We start from the raw sequence: 21,361 nt of genomic DNA, 5'->3' as shown, positions 1-21,361 counted from the left end.
TCTTGTGGTACAAGACCCATGAAACTTCTGAGCCTTTTTTTTTTTTTTTTTAATTCTGGAACCAGTTTTGGTAATTTATACCTTTTCAGAAAATCGTATTCTTCTAGATTTACACATTTATTGGTGTAATTAGTATTTTCCAGTTAACCTAATATTTTAGGGTAGCAGTCGTATTTGGGGGGAGGAGCTATCTGGGTTTCCTTTCTGTTACCCAACAGCGTAGCCAGTGACACAGCTGTTTCATGGACGGTTGAGAGCAGTGGTATGGTTACAGCAGAGCCGCAGTGGGGACCTGCTAGCCTTTGGGGACTCCTGGGATAAATCGCATGGCCCACTGAAAGTGTTATAATAGCCAGTTTCAGGTCCCTCACCATTATACCCACTCGAGCTGATTTATACGTTACAGTCTAAATTGGCATGGGGCAGGCCTTTGGGATTAAATTAATTTATACCAAGTTAGAAAGCATCAGCTGCCAGAGTGAGGAGTGCCTTCTGGAGGCTAGAGTGCTTATTTCTTCCTGTATTCTAAGCCCACGCTTGGGCATTCTCTCTTGGATAGCAGCTGGGGTAGTCCTTCAAGAGGGCCTGCTTTGCATCTTCTTTGTGTAGGCACGGTTCCGGGTCCTGTACAGAAGCCCTGATTTTTGACTGATACTCACTACGTTGCAGTTCGTCCTTGTGGAAATTAGTAAGATTTGTAATCTTCTAAAATGTAACACAGCATATACGACTCTTTTTCCTTTGGGCCTTTTCCCCCTCCTTATGTAAACTCAAAGGAATTACTGTGCCTGAGTGGCAGTAGTGCAAATCTATGATCTTGATCCTTACTTGGAAGTTGGAAAAAAGAAGGTTTTTCTCTCTTTACCACCTTCTTTAGCACCAGATTAAAGAAAATTTTTAAAGATTAGAAGCATGTCAAACAATAAAAAGTAACTGTAATGTTATTTAAGAAAAGGTGTTAAGGTGGTGGTTGTTATACATGAAAGGAATTAGTAATATTCTGTGTCATTTTACTATCTCAAGACTGGAAATTATCTTTTTTTATTAGTCAGGCGGGACTTTTTAAAGTAAAAACTGTAAACCTTTTCCATGAAATATGCTGGAGGCCCTCTTTCCCTCCCTCCAGTTGCCTGTCGGGGTTGGAGCTGTTCCCCTTGCTTGGTCCTGAGTTCTTTTCCCAGCAGCCACTGCTGTTCTTGAGGGTGGAGGAGGTGGAGCCACGTTAAACAGACTTGTCCCTAATGAGCTGTGACGCCAGCTGCTAAGAGGGCAAATCCTGTTATTCCCTCCACCTACTCTCTGAAGCTACAGAAGGAGCAGTAGGAACGGTCTCCCTCCTCTAGGCTGATTTGCTGATTTTTCTGCCCACGCCCCCTTCTATCCCAGAGCATCTTGGCAAAGTTCAGATCTCTGTGCTCACAGTTCAATGCTCACAGTGAAAAGGAAATACAAAAGAGGAGGAGAGAAAGTGGGCACAGAGAGGGGGAGATCTTTTAGAAGGATATTCCTTATTGCCTTTAGTCTGAGACTTAAACTCTGGGTTGAAGGCATAAGTAGTGTAGCTTTGAATAACCTGGATTTCCAAATAGTTCTTTGGAGATAGTTTTATTGGCTCATGAACACGGTAGGCCATGTATTAAAAGAATTTGAATTTCTATTGTTCAAAAACCTCCGAATTTTAAAAAGACCACTTTCTATCTCTTCAATCTTTGTTTTTTTCCTGCACTGTCATTGTAAGGAAGATGAAGTAATTGTAATGTTAACATGTGGTAGAGCCTTTACCGAGTGCCAGGGACAGCCAGCTTTTATACGCATTTAATCATTACAACAGCCCTTGGAGGTGTAGACACTTTTAATGTGAACAACTTTTTTTCTAAATTGTGATAAAAAAACAACATAAAATTTACCATCTTAACCATTTTTAAGTGCACAATTCAGTAGTGTTAAGTATACTCACACTGTTGTGAAACGGAGCTCCAGAACTTTTTCATCTTGCGGATCTGACTCTATACCCATTAAAGTGAAAATTTTTTAACTGATTAGCCAGTTCTTTTTTGTTTGGCACGATTAAAATTGCTTTCCTGTTTCTTTTCTTCTTTGCTGTCTTTCTATAACATTTTCAGTCCATATTTCACCATAGGGTGGTAGAAACTGAGGCATGAGCCTGTGTGCCTTGGTTTTATCCATTTGATACAAACAGCTGGGGTTAATAGTTACTACGGGAACCAGGAGCAGCTTAGGGGGGCGGGGCAGTGTTCATCATCACCTATTCTTCATTCTAATCCTTTTATTGATTCTGCATTTTAAGTTCTGCTGAGCTAGAAGGGAAAAGTTCACTGATACCTGACAAGTTACCATGGGTCTGCATATTTTTTGGTGGGTTATCTAGGTAGCTTATGATTTATGAAGCATAATATCATAGAAATACGTTTTAAAAGCAATTTTATATTTCTGAGACCCATTTTCTTAATGATTTATGAGTTACTGTATTCCATGGGTAAAATGGTAGGCAAGGGTGAGGAGTTGCATTATATTTATAAATGACACATGGTTCCTCTCAATGCTTCTGTCATTTGAGAGACAGTTCACGCCTGCTCAGTTCTCCTTGGAAGAGCTGATTCAACATCCCTAATAGTCTACCCTTCAATGCAACAACCTTTGCCATTTGCTGACTCACTACATCATTATTGTGCTGGAAAAAGCAAACCCAGGTTCACCGGGGAGAATTTTTTGCTAATCCCTTTTAGCCTGTCCACCACAGTTGGGTAGAACAAGATCATTTAATTTTTTTTTTTTTTTGTAATTTAGATAGAGGTTGTTAGTCCCAGTTTATGCTGATATGTTAAGAAAACTATGGTTGACTCACCAATGAAGCCTAGGTACTGAGGCAGGCAGAAAATATAACGCAACGACTTTTTATTTCCTTCTTTTTTAAACCTCAGATTCACCTTTTTCCTTCTTTTATCTTTTAAACCTCAGAGTCACAGATTTTATTAATCATAATTATTGATTCACACATTCTTATCATGGGTCTTGATTTATTCATTCCTTTATATGTAATAACATCATCAGTGTCCATGCTTCTCTCCCATCCAATCTTCTGCTCCCAGCACCCATGGGAATTTCTAAAAGTCCAGATAGGGAGTAAAAAGTTACCTTAGATTTACTGAAGAAAATGTAGATTTGCTATACAGATTAACAGTTCAACTGTTGGGCATGTATTTTAAGATAAATAGTTCTTAGACTCTGAAAGAATCTAGTTATATACAGTTGATTTATTAATTTTGATTTCTGCTAACCACGATAGGTTAATAAGATGTTAGTTTCAAACTTGAAAATTCATAATTTACATGTAAATGAAATGTGGATTTAAGGACATTTTATCTTTTCGACATGTCACTCCAGACCTTTGTGGGTCTTAGCTTTTGTTTTGTCATTGAAGGTCTTACTTCACTCTAATTGTGTGTAATTCTATTTGATGACTGTTTGGGAACAATAATAAAAGGATATTGGCAGTTGATATTGTTTGGAGAACACTTTAACCAGAAATTTCATGATACACCCTCACATTCTTAGTTGGTTGCTAAATAAATTTATTGATAGAAATGACATTTTCCTATAAGGAGCAAATGACCCACTCTTCCCATCTATAACAACTAGTCTTGTATTTAGAGTAGATTGCTTAGTGGTCTACCGTATATTTGGATTACATTTAATTCTTCAATACAATAAATTTCAACAGGTTTCAGAGGTGGAGGCAGGAACTCTAAATTCCACAGATATTGATAACCAGACTTTGTCTGCATGATTTGATTATGATCATACATTACTGCTAGTGTTTTTAGATAAACAGGGTCTTTGTCTTGAGATTGTCATTTGAGTATGGTTGGGTTACAATGTAAGGATTTCATTCAGAGTCCTTATGTAAGAAATGAACTTGATTTATGAGAGTTCTCTCATATTTTAGAGCATTTTAGGTCCATGGCATTATTTCATTTCTGTTGGTAGTTATATTTATGTCTTTTGTTCATTAAACCGGCGTTTATTCATCTTTCACATGTTCTCAAATCCTTCCCTTCTCTATTCCCACAGCTGCTGTGGTATTTACTGTAGACTCTGACCTTTCGTCTTCCCGACTAGCGCCTCCCAACTCTCTATGCATGTGAGTCCTGGGGCTCTTGTTAGGATGCAGATTCTGGTTTCAGTAAGTCTGTTGTGGGGCCTGAGGTGCTGTGCATCCAGCAAACTTCCAGGTGATGCTGACGCTGCCAGTGTACACCCACCTCTGGTACCCGCAGTCATTCTGCATGCTACTCTCAGAACTCTTTTCCTGAGACAGAATTCTGCTCATTTCACTCTCCTTCCGACTTGATTGCATAGGGAAGTAAAATCCACTCTCTTTGGTGTGGTTTTCAGAAAAGGTCCTCAAGAAATAGGCTTGTCCCGTCTACTGTTCTCTCTCTAATCGCCATCTCTGCTTTGGGGAGAGCGATTGGTACTGCTACACATTCCATGAACTTCACACTTCACTCTTCCTCACTGTGCCTGTGCCAAGTAAGAGTCTCCCCTTCAAGGCCCCGTGCAAATCTTAGCTCCTTGGCAAAGTCTTACTCTGTGCTAGCCTCAACTTCTCTAGTTTTTTCCATTTTCCCATATCACTTGGTGTATTTAATATAGCTTTTATTATATTGTCTCAAAATTCTTTGGTATCATTCAGTCAAGAAAATGTTTTTACATCGGTTCTGCATCAGGTACTGTTCTAGTTGCTGGGGAGACAGCAGCGAACACAATAAAGAATAAACAAAAATTTCCCCTTTTTGACTTACATTTTAACCCTCCCTCAGACCCTCCCTTCCTTTTCCCTTCCTTCCTTTCATAAACATACTAGGACTTTCTTATTCACCTTTGTATCCCTACTGTCTGGCATGTGGTAGGTGAACTATATATAGATAAGTTAATTTGACTACCTACGATTTGCTAATTTTTATCCTAATATTATATGTAGGGCCCAAGAGAAGAAAACAAGAACATTTCTTTCCAATAAGCAGCTTAAGAAGAGGAGGTGAATGAAACTAACACTAATGTGTTATTTTTAAGGAAGAGAAAGGGCGTTCAGTGATGCTACTGCTACGTTTTATTTTTACCTTCTCAGAGGACAATGTTATAGGTAGAAACTGGACAGCTAGAGCTTGCCTCTGGTGAAGGTGACACTGATAGGAAGGAAATGCCCTGGTCCAGTGTTTCCACCTAAGCTAGAAGAGAACGTCTGCAGGTGGCAGACAGGAGATGGAAAAGAAAGGGAATTAATAGTATAGTTTAAACTTGTTTCTACAAGAGTGACATTTTTTAAGGAATCTCTGCTAAAAAGTTAATGTAGATTTTGCATTTTGCTCTATAGTATGATTGTTTTATAAAAGTAATGTTTTAAATAATTTACTAAGGAATAAAACTGGGGGGCCGGCCCAATGGCACAGCAGTTAAGTTCGCACGTTCTGCTTCTTGGCGGCCCAGGGTTCACCGGTTCGGATCCCAGGTGTGGACATGGCACCGCTTGGGAAGCCATGCTGTGGTAGGCGTCCCACATATAAAGTAGAGGAAGATGGGCATGGATGTTAGCTCAGGGCCAGGCTTCCTCAGCAAAAAAGAGGAGGACTGGCAGTAGTTAGCTCAGGGTTAATCTTCCTCAAAAAAAAAAAAAAAAGAAAGGAAGGAAGGAATAAAAGTGATCCACATTGTCTCCTGTGACTTCTAGGAATCCTGGCACAGCTTCGCAGTGATCTGTGGCAAGCTTCTTTCCGTCACCTCCTTGGGAAAGCCTTCCTAGTTCTTACCTCTTCCAATGTGGCCTTTTATCATCGTTTAATTTGATACTCTTCTTTAAAAACACTAGGAAGCAACAGTTAGTACAGAGTACAGCACCTCTAATCAAGAATCACTCTGCGTTCTTAATTTACACCGATGGGGAAAAGGACAGCATCGATAGAAATGTGTAACAATGAGTAAACATACAGTGAGAAAGGAATTGCTGAAGGAACCGGCAAAGTGGAACTCAGCCAGGAAGATTTTGTAGATAAAAGTTTTTCATGTAAGGGACTACAATATGGCTTGGCAGAAGGGAGCCAGGAAGGGATTTATTCTACATAGGGAGAGTGGTACCTGTCAGGGCTTGGAGAGGGCAGTGATGAGACGTTTACTATAAATGTTAAAACCATCAGGCCTTTCTAGAACAGAGAGCCTGTGTCAGTGGGAAGCTGCTTACTTTAAGGGAAGAGCACTGTACCTGATGATCTGGATTTCACTTGGCTCTGATTTGCTGAGTGCATCTGGGGAAGTGCATCTGGACCTAGTTTATCTTTAAATTGAGAAAGTTAAAATAATATCTTCTGTGATTTCCCTTCCAGCTCTAGCATTCAGTAATTCTGGCTTATCTATCAAACAAGATGGCCTGGGACTTTTTACTTCAAGGGTTTGGCTTCTGTTGTAATTGCGGTTTATTTTGGAGTCTGGCCCAGCTGACCAGGCTTAAAATATGAGTCATTCAAATCTTCCCTTGCTTTGCCTCTCCTTTACTTCTGTCAGAGCTTGAATTCATGTTTCTTCTTCCTGCTGTTTCTCTCCTTAATTAAGTCCTTCAGAATCTTTCTCCTGGGCTGTTGCTTATACTGAACATTGCCTCACCTCCCCCCTCTGCCACTAGAATTCATCTTGTATGCACAGCAGCTAGATTAACCTCACTGTGTCTTTCCTCTGTAAAATAACTGTAGTGGATCTCCACTGTCTTCCAAAGAAAGGCCAGACTCATTAACTCTGTCTTCAGTATCAGCTCTCAGTCTTAGCTCACATTACTCCCCTCCATACTCTGTAGAATAACAGGGCCTAATATCCTCTTGATGCCCTTGCTCATGTTGTTCCTTGCACCTACTTGCGCCCTGCCTCTCCATCGTCACACAGGTCACAATTTTGCCATCTCAGGTGCCGCCCCCTTGGTGAAATCTCTCAGGCTTCACACAGCCAGAAGTAATCCTTTTCTTCTCAACTCCCACAGCACCCATAGCATCTTTTCTGTGCTTTAATAGTGCTAATTACTGTGTTTGTTTGTCTGTTTTGTACTGTCTTGTCTGTCCTGACTAAGCTAAGGTCCACAGTTCTTAGGAAGTACTGTGTTATCTTACACAAGGTGGGTGCCCAGGAAATATTTGTTGAATAAATGAATTCTGACTAATTGGAGCTCAGATCCTTGTTATCTCTGATTGGCAGAGTTTCTTAGTTTTCTGGATAATCACTAACTAGAAGGTAGACAAGAACTCTGCCCAAAGGAGTTAATAAGCTAATATAAGAATAAGAACCATTGCTATGGGTGTGTTAATAATTCCCAAATTTGTATTTAAGGCAAGCAAAATGTTTTAAAGTTTGAGCCTTGTGTTTGAATTTTGAGTTTCATTTGCCTGGGGAACTGCCTCAGGGTGGTTTCTATTTTGTTTATTTTTATCAGTTACTGGGCTTAGCAGTTTTTTGTCCTGTGAAGTTTTTAGAGTGAGTGTTTACAGACTTAGGAATTTGTTAAAATAAGATAATAAATAGAACAATTAATATAGTTTACAGAAGAATTGTACTGTTTTTATACTACAAGCCGGCTACCCTCTTTAGTATATACTGTCCTGTAATTGGTGTTAAGGTCAGAATTGCATCTTATGCACACTTTGTGTTTTCAGAACCATTAATAAGATCCTCGGAAGTTTCATTTATAGATCTGGATAATAGAGCCTGGTCATGAGCTGGTCAAACCATAGGCATAGCGGACCCTTGGAAAATGGTTTGCATGCAGAAAATAGATAGCATCCTGGATTGAAAGAATATGGGCAAACTTTGCTTGAAAAGAGTTGATGACTTAGAACATAAATGTTTCGTCATCTCAGAGAATACCAGTTTATTATGGGAGATTGAGAAGAGAAATAAGATCTTGTAAAATTCCCCACTGTCACTTTTTGTCCCTGTAGCTCCTCTCAACTAATCTTTGTTTAGACTACTATGCTCAGACGAGTTAAGTCTTTGGCATGGTCCACCTGAACCCCAAGGAAAGCAAATACATCTCACCTAGGGTTAGGTCATTAACATAGACATTACCTCACTTCTCTCCAGATGATGTAAGACTACTCTCAGTTCTGGTAATCTCCTATCATCAGTCGTGTAAGTGTAGTGTCATGACAATAAAAATTCCAAAATTGTTTACACCAATACTATTTTTCAAAATGCAGTGGTTCTTTAAAGCTGTTGCTGATGGTTTACCTCTTGAAACTGTTAAGTGAAGAATACTTTCTGATTAACTACGTATTTGTTCCTTTATTCTCTTGCCATTAAAATAGAAAGCAATGCAAGGTATTTATATAAGTTAAGGTCTTTGATAATTATGCTAGCATTGATTTATAAAAGGAAATATATGTGTGTTTCTTCTAGAGCGCAGACGAAAGGAATGGAGCTGTGTAAGGAGCAATGGGAGAAATAAAGCCCATGGGACAAAAGAAAGTTGGACTCTAGTTGCTTTTCTAGCAGTAATAACTGTGGGAGGAAGGGCAGAGTTGATCCCTAACAAGCACTTCTGTTACAGTGACCATTCAGTTGCTTGAGGGGGTGATGGTGATGGTGGTGGAAGGGGTGGATGGATTTTAAGACATCTCTCTCTGTGTTTGATCCCTCAATCTCTGTCTCCCCTTCTCCATCTCAGGAGTTAGAAGCAGCTCTTCACAGAGATGACGTAGAGTTTATCAGTGACCTGATCGCCTGCCTGCTTCAGGGCTGCTATCAACGGAGGGATATCACGTGAGTAATCCTGATCTTACTAAGTATTTCTTGCGGAGAGAGCTAATTAACCAGTTGTAGTGATGTTTATGTCTTCTGTTACAAACCAGAACAGATCATTAGCCATTATATACCAGTGTAGACTGAGCAGTTACAAACAGATTCCCAAGCCCTGTGTTTGGCTCCTTCTGCAGTTGTTTTAATTTTATCATAAGCCTTGGCTTTACTTCACTCTCACAAGTCTATACCCCATACTCTTGGATCCACCAGCTAACACGTTCAAGTGTAGAATTTCTTCTTCTCAGCATATGACTTTCTTTCTGATTTTTGTTTGCAGTATTGGTAAAATGTTGCCTAACAAATTAAAACCAGATTTTACTGCCTTTCTACCCCTTGAGTATCTTCTGTGGCTCACGTAAATGGTAGTGTAATTTTCTACATGGAGCTTCTAGGCCCCTCACACCATAACTGCCAGGTAAACAGCTCTGCAGTGCATTTGAGGTGTGGGGGAAGTTTGGACCACAGTTTTATCTGTGTAGACAAATAAAGAGTATTCCTGATATGGCCTTGGCCTTGTCCCTTGTTTTGACCCTAACTTGATATACATTCTCTTTGCTGCTACATTTCCACACAGAACAGAACTATAGGGCCAACTCGCACAAAGCTGAGACAAAGCAAGTGTCCCAGCCTCCAGCCCGTCAGTCCATGGACGACTTTGGGATGCTATGATTTATATTTTTCAGATAGTTAAAGATGGGATCTGAAATACTTCTGTTCTGTTAAATCCACTCTTAGGTGTCTGTCAGGGCTGGGAAACCAGGCCTGATACTCATGTGTGATAAACTTGTGGTTACAAGGTGAATAAGAGTGACAAAATGCCAGTTTTTTCAGGGTGTAAGTGATGAAGTGCCCTTTTTTTCAGGGAATAAGTGTGTATTAAGAGAGAGTTACTGCTCCTGCACTCAGTATTATAATGACTTTTTCCCCCTAGAATACCCAAGTTGTGCCAAACCAAGAGGAGAAAGAAAAGGGGAAAATCGTTTGTCTTACTGCCAGAACATGATGTTGCAGTTTTTAGTCAGAAGAAATCCCCATTTAAGATACTTCTAATAAATTGCCACGGTACCCACCACAGAGGTTCTCCATTTTACCCTTGAACTGTCAGCACATGACCAGTATCTGTTTGCCTAACCCTCATTCTAGACACTGCCCTTTATATGCTGGGCCGCAGGTACTGTTGGAACAGACAGACACTCTCAGGGCCCTCATGGAACATATAGTCCTGTGCTGTAATAATTACAGTAATGATTATACAGTTGCAAATTATACAGTTCCCGTGATAATGCTCTCAAGTCAACGGAGCATATAACCTGGTGTGAGAAAGTTATGTGTGAACTGAGCCTTCATATAGGAGCTTCCCTGGGCCAGTGTCCATATCTTATAAAGCCCAATAAATAAGTGAACGAATGAATGAACAAACCCACCAAAGAAGTGCAGCTAGGAGGAATAACTTTCTAGGGTTTGATTCCCTAGAGCAGAACCTAGAGGTTACAGAAGGTCCCATGTGATTCAGAAACGTGATTTGTTTGAGCTGTACAGTTTTGCCTCTGAGTGTTAAATTTCCGTTTGTTGCCAACATCTAAAATGAGATTTCACATTTAAAATCTCGATTTATAGCTTCCAGAAAACATCCAATCAGTGGTCTGGCACCCATCAAGACACCCATTAGCTGGAGGGAAAACAGGGCCTGTGTGCTCTGCTCTGCCTCATCCGTAGCATTCCTTATTGCCCTTCCATGCTGGAGCTTATTGCTACTTACCATCTGTAATGTTCACGTGGCCCACCTCACATATTTTCTTTACCTACTTGTCTTCTACAGGCATTTCAGTTCAAGGAATCCAACATGGCCACAGCACAATAGGAATTGGAGCCTAATAGGCCCTGTAGGCTTCTTTAAGAATTTGGGGATATAATCCTAAAAGCAAAGAGATGGGGATATGGTGAGATTTGTGTTTTTATTTTTGAAAGGGAATTTTTTTTTCTTTTTGGGTGAGGAAGATTGTCCCTGAGCTAACATCTGTTGCCAATCCTCCTCTATTTTTTGAATATGGGACGCTGCCATAGCATGGCTTGATGAGCCGTGTGTTGGTCCACGCCCAGGATCCGAACTTGGGAACCCCGGGCCGCTGAAGCAGAGCGCACGAACTTAAACAGTGTGCCACTGGGCTGGCCCCTAGATTTTTGTTTTTAAATAAGCATCTTAAGGCAAGAGGGGAAACAGGAAGGTCAGATAGGGGCTAATGAATTAATCAGGCAAGAGAGGAGAGAAGTGGACAGAGTGGAGGACTACTATGAAGGTGAAATTGACTGGACTTGAGGTTTCTAATCTTGACCAGATAGGTAAAAGCTATTTTAACTTGGATTTCATTGATCCTTCCTCACATGTTCAATATCCTTTCTTACGTTTATTGGGCATATTGGTAATTTTTGTATGCTTGAATTTCCTGTTGTATACCAGGGTCATTTCTTCTATTGGTTTATTGATTGAAGATCAAGCAAAAGAAATGCCCATTTAAAATTTATCAGAGGTTGTTCTATTTTACTGTTCTCATGAGAGTGTTCCTCCACCTATGGCAGCTCTGGACATCACCCATGACACGCCAGCCCCTAGGTGCTGGTAGGACTAAAGTGTCTCCTCTCCATTGTGGAGCTTATAGTCTTCTGTGCGTGATGATGAGGAGGGGGGAGGGCAGGGTGTGGTTGACGATCTAAATAACTAAAGTCATTTCATACCATTTATGGGATAAGTCTTCCCTTCTCTGTTGGTATGATATCTGTTCAATCTTTTACATTTTGTACATATGCTAGAATCTACTTAGTTGTTTCTAATTGTACGTATCAGTCTGTTTTAACTCTAATACCGTTTTAATTAATCCTGCTTGGTAATTCTTGCAGAAAATGATTATGTAATCTGTCAAATTTGATAAGAAATTCGCTTGTTTTGATTAGAATCAAATAAAGCTATGAATAAATTTGGGCAAAATTGACATCTTTACAATGTTGAGATAACCCTTTTATTTAAGTCCTTCATATTACTCAATAAAAAGTTGTAAGCTCTGTTCATTTAGGTCAGATACATTCCTGGCTATTTTAATTTTTGTTGCTATTAAGAATAGAATCACATTCATACTACAAGTACTTTAGAATATATTCCTCCATATATATCTTGAATCTGCCCGGTTTATTGACCTTGTTTTTCTTTAATTGATTCTCTTTTGATTTTCTAGGATTATCATCCTACTTTCCTTTCAAGATTTGTCCCCTAGCCTGTTTCTTGCCATGTTAGTTATCTGCTGCTTTGTGACAAGGTGCCCTAGAACTTAGCAGCTTGCAAACAGCAAGAATGTATTCTATCTCAGTTTCTGTGGGTCAGTAGTCTGGGCGCAGCTTAGCCAGGCCTGTCTAGCTTAGGAGCTCTTCCTAGGCTGCAAAGTATCAGCTGGGACTACAGTTATCTGGAGGTGTGACTGGGGGGAAGATCCATAGATTTGTTTTCTATTGCTGCGTAGAAAATTTCCAGAAACTTAGTAGCTCAAAAAACACATTTTTGGGGGGCCAACCTTTTGGCACAGCAGTTAAGTTCACACATTCCGCTTCGGCAGCCTGGCGTTCACTGGTTCGGATCCTGGGTGCAGACATGGCACAGCTTGGCAAGCCATGCTGTGGCAGGCATCCCAGATATAAAGTAGAGGAAGATGGGCACAGGTGTTAGCTCAGGGCCAGCCTTCCTCAGCAAAAAGAAGATTGGCAGCAGATGTTAGCTCAGAGCTGATCTTCCTCACAAAAAAAAAAAACAAGACATTTTTGGGGGCCGACCTGGTGGTGTAGTGGTTAAGTTCATGTGCTCTGCTTCGGCCGCCCAGGATTCATGGGTTCAGATCACTGGTGCGGGTCTATATGCCGCTTGTCAAGCCATGCTGTGGTGGTGTCCCACATACAAAATAAAGGAAGACTGACACAGATGTTAGCTCAGCAACAATCTTCCTCAAGCAAAAAGAGGAAGATTGGCAACAAATGTTTGCTCAGGGGCCAATCTTCCTCACCAGAAAACCCAGATTTATTATCTCTCAGTTTTGTAGGTCAGAAGTCTATACATGGCTTACCTGGGCCCTCTGCTCAAGGTCTCACAGGGCTGTCCTCAAGGTGTCAGCCAGTCTATGTTCTAATCTGGAGGCTTAAGTGGGGAGGAATTCAAGTTCATTCAGGTTGATGGCAGAGTCATCTCCTTGCAGTTGCAGGACTGAGGTCCTAATTTTGTTGCTGGCTGTTGGCTAGGAGCTCTGTCAGCTCCCAGGTCGCCCATAGTTCCTTTGCCACGTGGCCCTCTCACAACGTAGCTGTTTGTGTGTTCACAGCCGGCAGGAAAACAGCTTTAGTCTGCCAAAACAGAGTCTTATAAGACATAACATAGTCATGGGAGTGACATCCCTTTTGCCATATTCTTTTGACTAAAAGCAAGCCACAGACATTCTCCCTCACATTAGGAGAGGGGATTATACAGGGTGTGAATACCAGGAGGCAGAAGTCGTTTTGGGAGTCTCTTAAAGGCTACCTGCTGCGCATCCTTTTGTTGTACTGACCGTATCTTCCAGAGTACAAAACTTAACAACATTGGTAAGATGGATGCTTGCGTCTAATCACATTTACTTAGTTGTTGACAATATCTCATAAATTGTCTGTGTATTTTGATAGACTTTCGACAAGAACCAGTTGACTTATAGATCATCACATATGGTGTTAGTGGACCCTTATGTATCTAAGGAGTGGCCAACAAGAGGTCTGATTTACCCTTTGTGTGGGTAAATGGCTGTAACCCACTTGTTCTTAGTTTAATTTTATTCCTTCCATTAGTCTTTCCTTTCCATTAGTCTCCAGTATAAATTATAGAAAAAGTATATATTTACATTGATAATACTCCCTTTAAAACCAATTTGTTTGAAAATGATGGATATTCTATGGAACATTTTCAGCTTAGATGCAACCTTTCCTGTCATTCATTATATTTTCATTTGGGTCCATTTCGTTTTTTCAGTCTCATGAGGTGATGAAGGAGAGATGGTAGGGGGTCATCTCGCAGGTCCTATTTTATAGGGGAGGAAACAGCACATCCAGAGAATGTGAGTTATTTATCAGGTCATATAGCCAGTTAGAAGATGAATAACTCTCACAAGGGCAAGAGGAAGTACAAAGAACTGAAAGAACAAGAGTTCAGATGTTTCATCATTCATAGAATCTGAATATTAGGCCTATAACTCAGCCCCCTTCTTGTTGTATCTTCTTCATATAGAATTAATGCATTTTGGTAGGATAAAAAGTTAGGTTTAAAAAAATCATCCAGTATAGTGTAGAGCAGAGATCCCCATCCTCTCCCTGAAGACGGGGCGCAGAATGGGGTAGGTGTCTCTTTCACATATGTATACCTAAAGGTAAAAATAGTATTTATGTATTTTAGAATGTATCTGTCTCATCGGTCACATGTAAATGCCCTGTACCATTCCGCCATCTGTTTCTGTCCTCTCCACAGCTTGTGTCCTCCTAGGCTGCACAGTGGCCAGTATTCGGGAGCAGTGCTGAATCAGAGCAGCTCTTAGGAATACCAGTTTGCTCCTTTCACAACACGGTGTCAGTTACTCCTACATGATTTCTTTTGAAATGAGGGATTGATTTCTTAAAGAAAAGACTACTCAAATGTCATAAAATTTCAAATGCTTGGTTATAATGGGGAGGAGGGAAATGAGTTTCTTCCTTTCCCTTTTGCCAGCAGCTGCTTCTTTGATTTTTCTGCTCTCTAAGGAAAATATGAGAGTCTCACACAGGCAGAAGCAGAGAGCGCACAGGGAGTGCAGTGCTCCAGCAGTGTTCATTATCCTTCTGTGGGGGCAGCACAGCCCCTCCCTGAGTGAGGAAGAGCTCTTCCGGAAGAGACAGGCCCTGCTGCTCTGTGCTGAGGCTGGGAAGCAAAGGATTGTTCCAGCATTTCTGAAACCATGTTCTGCAAAACATAGCTGTGAGCTATCAGAGCATTGCAGAAAACAATATGTGATTTTTATTTGTTTAAAAAAAATGGACACATGAAATAAAAATATTTCTGAATGGTCAAAGAAGTTTAGGAACTGGTAGCCCCAAGCTTTTGAATTAATTGTTCTGGGGTGAGGCGCAGGCTTCAGCCTTTTGAAAACTTGTTATTGTTGATGTATAATATACACACAGAAGCGTGCACCTTCCTTAACTATACAGCTCAATGAATTTTCACAAATTGAATATACTGTGTCCTGAGTACCCACAGAAGAAAACACAGTGATGGATTCTGCTTTTTCCATTGAAAGGAATTTCCCAAAGTGAGGGGTATTTTGTCCCACCAGTGGTATCCACAAGCATTTAGAGTGAATGCATGTTCATTGTTATGCTCTGAAGTTTTACGTTCATCCCATCCTAAAGAAAGAGAAATTTGGACAAATGAATGCTTGTGCTTTCTGTTTCTAAGACTTAACCTACTATATGGAGCTAAGAAAGTTACTTAATCTCTTTGTGTGTAACTTGCCTCATCTGTAAAATGGAAATGATGACAATACACACTAAAGTTACTGTGAGGATTAAATGAAATTATTTATGAAAAGCCTTAGAACAGTCTTGGGCTTTTAATAAATATCAGTTATTATCAGTGTATGTAAAAATATTATCATTAGTTTTCTACACATGCTGAGTAGAAAGTTGACATTGACTCAAGCAACTTTCCCTGTCTTATCTGTTGTAGTTTGCACATTTTAGAACTGGGATCATCAAACTCTTTTCTGTAAGGGGCCAGAGAATAAATATTTTAGGCTTTGTGTGGATCACATGATCTGTTAGAACTATTCACCTCTGTTGTCATGGTACGAAAGCAGCCATAGGCAATACTTAAATGACTGATTGTGGCTGTGTTTTATTAGAACTTTATGGACACTGAAATTTGAATTTTATATCATTTTCACATGTCATGAAGTAGTTGTCGTCTTTTGATTCTTTTTTCCCCCAACCATTTAACGAAGAGTGATTTTCACATTCTTAGCTTCCAGTATGGACTTGGCCCATGGGCCATAGTTTGCCAGCCTCTGTTTTTAGAAAATTAAATGGGTTACCATTCCAGTTCGACTAACTCAGTCTAATCTTTAAACTGGCATGTGGAAGCCACATTTCGTTTTAGTTGTATTCTCCAAACTCAAATTTGTGTCCCTATGGAGAGAGCGTGATGCTGTGTCTGCTTATGGGAATGGTAACTGTCTCTACTGTCTAGGCGCTGCTCAAAGTGCTTTTCAGGGGCTCCCATTTAATCCTCATAGCGGCTCTCTAAAGTGTTCTCTCACAGAGAGGTTAAACAGCTTTCCCAAGGTCACACAGCTGGTAGTTGGCCCCTAACTGTTGAACCCTAGACCTCCAGCCTCTAAACTACAGCCCCATGCTGTAAATGAAGTAAAAGAGAAATGTAATGAGAAGGTTTTCCTCTAAAACAAGGATTTTTAACTAATTTTGTACTGTGAGCTTCTTTGGCACTATAATGAAGTCTACGGGCCACATCTTAAGAATATGATTTCAAATCGCAAAGTAAAATAAGTAGGATTACAGCAGAACCCAACTATACTGAAACGTAGTCAGTAAGATATTATAAACAATTTTTTATACAGTAATGTGTTTCAACTCATTAAATAACATGCTCTAGCAGCAAGCCTGATTTCTCGAGATTACTATCTTAAAGTATGATGTTTATAAATATTATTTTAAGGTATCTATGATACCTGTAATGTAATATGAAAATATATGATATCTTTTGATGAAAAATAGACATATTCCTAAAATTACTGTATTTTATTGCCTGCAGTCATAATGGAACAGAATGTAAAATTTCAGTTAATAGGTTAGTTAAAAATTATTTCTCAGCCAGGCTCATGGACTGTCTGAATTCTGTCTGTGGACCTCTGCTTTAAAAGCTTTTTCAAATGTCAAATTAATCTACAGTTCAGAATCAGCATCTCAGAAGTAAAAGAACTTTAGATATCATCTAGTGCGATTTGTTTTACCTACGAGGAAGCTAAGGTAAACAGCAAGACTGGAACAAGCACCCAGGTCGCCTGACTCCCCTTTCCACACACATTCCGTCGGACTCTCTTGTGATAGCCAATCACACAGGTATCTAAACATTTTCTCAATAGTGCACTTGTATTCCAAGGCACATCTTTGGTTTGGCTTGGTTTTATTTTATTTAGGAATTTGAGGTGCCTGATTTAGAATAAAGTCTTAGTTCAAAAGTTTTTCAGGAATTTGTTCATTTTGCTGCCAAGAAAGGGTGGTGTCTTTAATGGGTACTGAGTGTGGCAGTTGGACTCTGAGGGGCACCCCCATGATCCTGTGGAAATCCTCTATGCGTTTGTGAGGTCCCCTCCCCTTGCGTGTGTGCAGGACCTGCTCCTAACTGTTCAAATATGGCAATGGTGATGGGATGTCACTCCTGATTAGCTTACATTAGCAAGACTCCAGCTTGCTATCAGATGCTCTAGAGACTCCCCTTGTTGCTTTGAGGAAGTAGACAGCCATGTTGGGAGTGCCTCCATGGCCACAGACTGCGGGGGTCTCTGGGAGCTGCGAGCAGCCATATCACCAGTATATACATTATCGTGAATAAAGCAGGCCAAAAAATAACATTGGCAAATAAAGCAGGTCACAGAAGCATACATGCCCTTGATTGTATTTTTATAAATGGAAAACTAAATGAGGATAAATGTATGTAGAAAGCTCAAAGAAAATCAAAGGAATATTAATGCAATTCAGGACCTGGTAAGAAGGGACTGTAGCTAGGGATGAGCATAAGTGGTAATAACATCTAAGGTAGTGATTATCAAAACTGGGGAACATCAGAATCACCTGGAGAGCTTGGTTAAAGACGTTGCTGGGTCTATCATCATCTAATTCAGTAGATCCAGGTGGGGCCTGAGAATTTGCATTCTTTACAAGTTCCAGGTGATGCTGATGTGCTGGTCCAGCACGTTGAAGTTCCACTAATTTAAGGTACTGCTAATTTTCTGTTAAGCTTGATGGTGGACGTACGGGTTCTTGTTTTATTTTTGGACCTTCTTTCCCTTTTTTTTTCTCTTAATATATAAGCTTAAAGACAGTTTTGAATTGTTAGTAACACACTTAGGACTTTCACAACACTCCGTACTTTTCTCCTGTATTCCCCCTGGAATTGTAATTCTAGCTGGTGGTTTTATGGGCCTGTATCAATAAAAGTACTTTAGGTATTTAAAGTGATTCATCAGCTAGGTGATCGTTCAGCTGCATTTCGTTTTCTTCATTGGGAAGGAGCCCAGCATAATTGAACACTGGATTGGAAATCAGGAGCTTCTGGTTTGTTCTTAGCTGTGAAAGTGAAGATAGACTTGAATCACTGTCTTGAGCAATGGTTTAAGCAGTATAAATATATTCTCCATTAAATGCTCATTATGATATTTGGCACCAAAAGATTTTTATCCTTTTGTCATCTTTATTAGAGTACTTTTTAGATAACCTAGACTAATTCATGCTTCATTGTGGTGGTTCCTTCACTTTTCTTTGTGGTTTCCACTCTTAAGTAGAAATTCATAACAATTGTAAATTTAACTTCTCAAGGTTAATTATGTATCTAACATTCTGTAATAGATTCTCTAAAGTCAATTAAAAACATTTAGTGTTTCGGGGTCTTATCTGCCCTCTATAGAAATATTATTTACCTTTTTGCAAATTACAACACTTCTGTTAAGTATGTTCATTTAAACTCATCTTTGTTGAGATAAAATTTAGACAATAAAATTCACGCAGTTTAAATATACAGGCCAGTGTTTTTTTGGCAAATGAATACATCATGTAGTCACCATCCTACTCAAAATGATAGGACATTTCCATCTCCCCAGAAAGTGTTCTTTGCATTAAATCTACTCTCCCTCCCCCCGCACCCCCCCCCCCACAAAATACAACCCAGGCAACCTCTGATCTGATTTGTATCACTGTAGATTAAGTTTTACCTTATTCTAGAGTTTTGGATGAATGGGATCATACAATATGTACTGTTGTGTGCGGCTTCTTCAGTTAGCGTGTCTCTGATATTCATTGATACTGTTGTATGTGTCAGTAATTTGTTCCTTTTGGGGAAGAGAGGGTCTAAATTGTATTCCAGTGTAAAAATATATCACAGTTTATCTGTCCACTAGTCAGTGGACTTGTATGTTGCTTCTGGTTGGGGGCTATTATGAGTAAAGTGTTCGTGTGGGCATATGTTTTCATTTCTCTTGGGAATAGCTGGGTCATATGGTTAGAGTATGTTTGACTTGAAGAAAATGCCAAGCTATTTTCTAAGCAGTTCCAACATTATACTCCTAACTAGCAACATATGAGCAGTCCAGTTGCTGCATGTCTTTGCCAATATTTGTTGTTTTTAATTCTACTGATTCTGTTTTGTGTAACTTGATAACTCATTGTAGTTTTAATTTGCATTTCCCTGATGACTAGGTATATAATGGGTTATGAATATTTTCTCCTGATGTGTAGCCTGCCTTTCCATTTGTTTGACAGTGTATTTTAAAGAATGGCAAGTTTTAATTTTGTTGAAGTACAGTTTGATTTTTCTAGTATGTTTCATACTTTTTATTACCTAGGAAATCAGAACCTACCTTGATGTCAAGATTTTCTGAGGGCTGGCCCCATGGCCTAGTGATTGAGTTTATTTCACTCTGCTTTGGCTGCCCAGGTGTGGTGCCTGGGCCTGGGCCTATGCCACTCGTCGGCTGCCATGCTGTGGCAGCAACCCACGTACAAAATAGAGGAAGATTGGCACGGATGTTAGCTCAGGGCAAATCTTCCCCAGCAAAAAACAAAACAAAACAAAAGTTTCTTCTAGGTTTTCTTTTAGTTTTATAATTTTAGCTTTTTGCAGTTGGCATAATGATGCATTTTGAGTTAATATATTTGTGTATGATATGAAGTAGAAAGTCTTTTCATTTTCTTCCTTACAAATACTGTATATGTTCCATCCATTTCTGGACTCTGCCTTATTCCATTGATCTGTATGTCTTACAATTTATACAAGTATCAGATTGTCTTGAAAAACCCTACTTAGAGAGAATGGACACTTTGAGCAATATTGAATTTCCCAGTCCTTGAACATGATATATATATATCTCCATTTGTTTATCTTCTTTGATTTCAGCAATATTTTGTAGTTTGCAATATAAGGATATTTGGACATATTTCCATTTGTTCCTAAGTATTTTTTAGTTTTTGATGATACTATTAAGTTCAATTATTTAAAAATTTTTATTTTCCATCTATTTGTTGCTAATATGTGTATAATACAGTTGATTTTTGTGTATTGACCATGTTCTGTAGTCTTCCTGAACTCACTTTAAAAATTTTACTGATTTTGTTGTAGATTCTTGAGGATTTTTTGTGTAGTCTGCAGTCAAAAACAGTTTTGCTGCTTCTATTCCATTCTTTATTCCTTGTTCTTCCTTCTCTTGGCTTACTATATGGGCTAAGACTCATAATATATTGTTCCTGATTTCGGGGAAAGTAATCAGTCCTTCACCATTGAGTATGATGGAATGTTGTCCCTCTTGTATATTGCTGAATTTGATTTGCTGATACTTTGAGGATTTTTGCATACTTGTATCTGAGAAATACTCGTCTGTAATTTTATTTTCTTCTAAATCTTCGTCAGGTTTTGGTACACGTTCCCTCCTCTGTTTTCTGAAAGAGTTTGTGTAGTTTCTTTCAAACAATTCCTTGAATATTTGAAAGAATTCACCACTTAAAGCCTTTGGGTTTGTAGGTTTCTTTGCAAGTTTTTTGTTATTATTGATTCACTTTCTTTAATAAATTAGGCTTTTCAGGTGTTCTATTTCTTAAGTCATTTTTGGTAAGTTATCTTGACACTTTTTAAGGAATTTGTCTATATTATCTAAGTTTGTGAGTTTATTTCTGTAATGCTGTTCATAATCTTCTCTTATCCTTTTAATGTATGGTCTACAGTGATATTGCCACTCTCATCCCTGATACTGTAATTTGTTGGTCCTCTCCCTCTTTATTCTTTCTACAGGTTTCCCAACTTTTCAAATGTTTACTGACGAAATAACTTTTTACCTTACCTATTGTTTACCTGCTTTCTATTTTATTAATTTCTTCTGTTTTATTGATTTCTTGTGTTTATTATTTTCTTATGTTTACTTTGGCTTTAGTTTGTTTTCCTTTTTTTTCTTCTTAAGTTGCAGTGCTGGTTTTGAGCCTTTTTTCTTTTCAATACAGCCATTTAAAGCTATAAATTTCTTCCTAAGCAGTGCTTGGCTGCATCCCACAAATTTTGATGTGCTGTGGTTTTATCATCATTCAAAACATGTTCTAATTTATTTTGTTATTTCTTCTATGAACCATGGGTTATTAACGGAGTGTTATTTAATTTCTGGATATACTAGTGTAAGTGAGTCCTAACTTAATTTCATATGTT

At 39.1% G+C, this 21,361-nt stretch overlaps 1 protein-coding gene and 1 pseudogene across 8 annotated transcripts in view; one reads left to right on the top strand and one right to left on the bottom strand.

Moving 5' to 3' along the window:
* The window catches only part of CECR2 (CECR2 histone acetyl-lysine reader), a 160,760-nt gene that overhangs the window by 90,999 nt on the left and 48,400 nt on the right, over nt 1-21,361 (top strand). For all 8 annotated transcript variants that reach the window (XM_070620326.1, XM_070620331.1, XM_070620332.1 and 5 more), the window contains exon 2: nt 8,723-8,817. In XM_070620326.1, the coding sequence (XP_070476427.1) occupies nt 8,723-8,817 (95 nt within the window). The remainder of the gene's footprint in view (nt 1-8,722; nt 8,818-21,361) is intronic.
* On the bottom strand, nt 2,969-3,035 carry LOC139083723 (small nucleolar RNA SNORD113/SNORD114 family; annotated as a pseudogene).

This window comes from Equus przewalskii, chromosome 5 (genome assembly GCF_037783145.1).
Source record: "Equus przewalskii isolate Varuska chromosome 5, EquPr2, whole genome shotgun sequence".
NCBI lineage: Eukaryota > Metazoa > Chordata > Mammalia > Perissodactyla > Equidae > Equus > Equus przewalskii.
The sequence above is the reverse complement of the archived record's forward strand: the minus strand, read 5'-3'. Positions and strand labels throughout refer to the sequence as shown.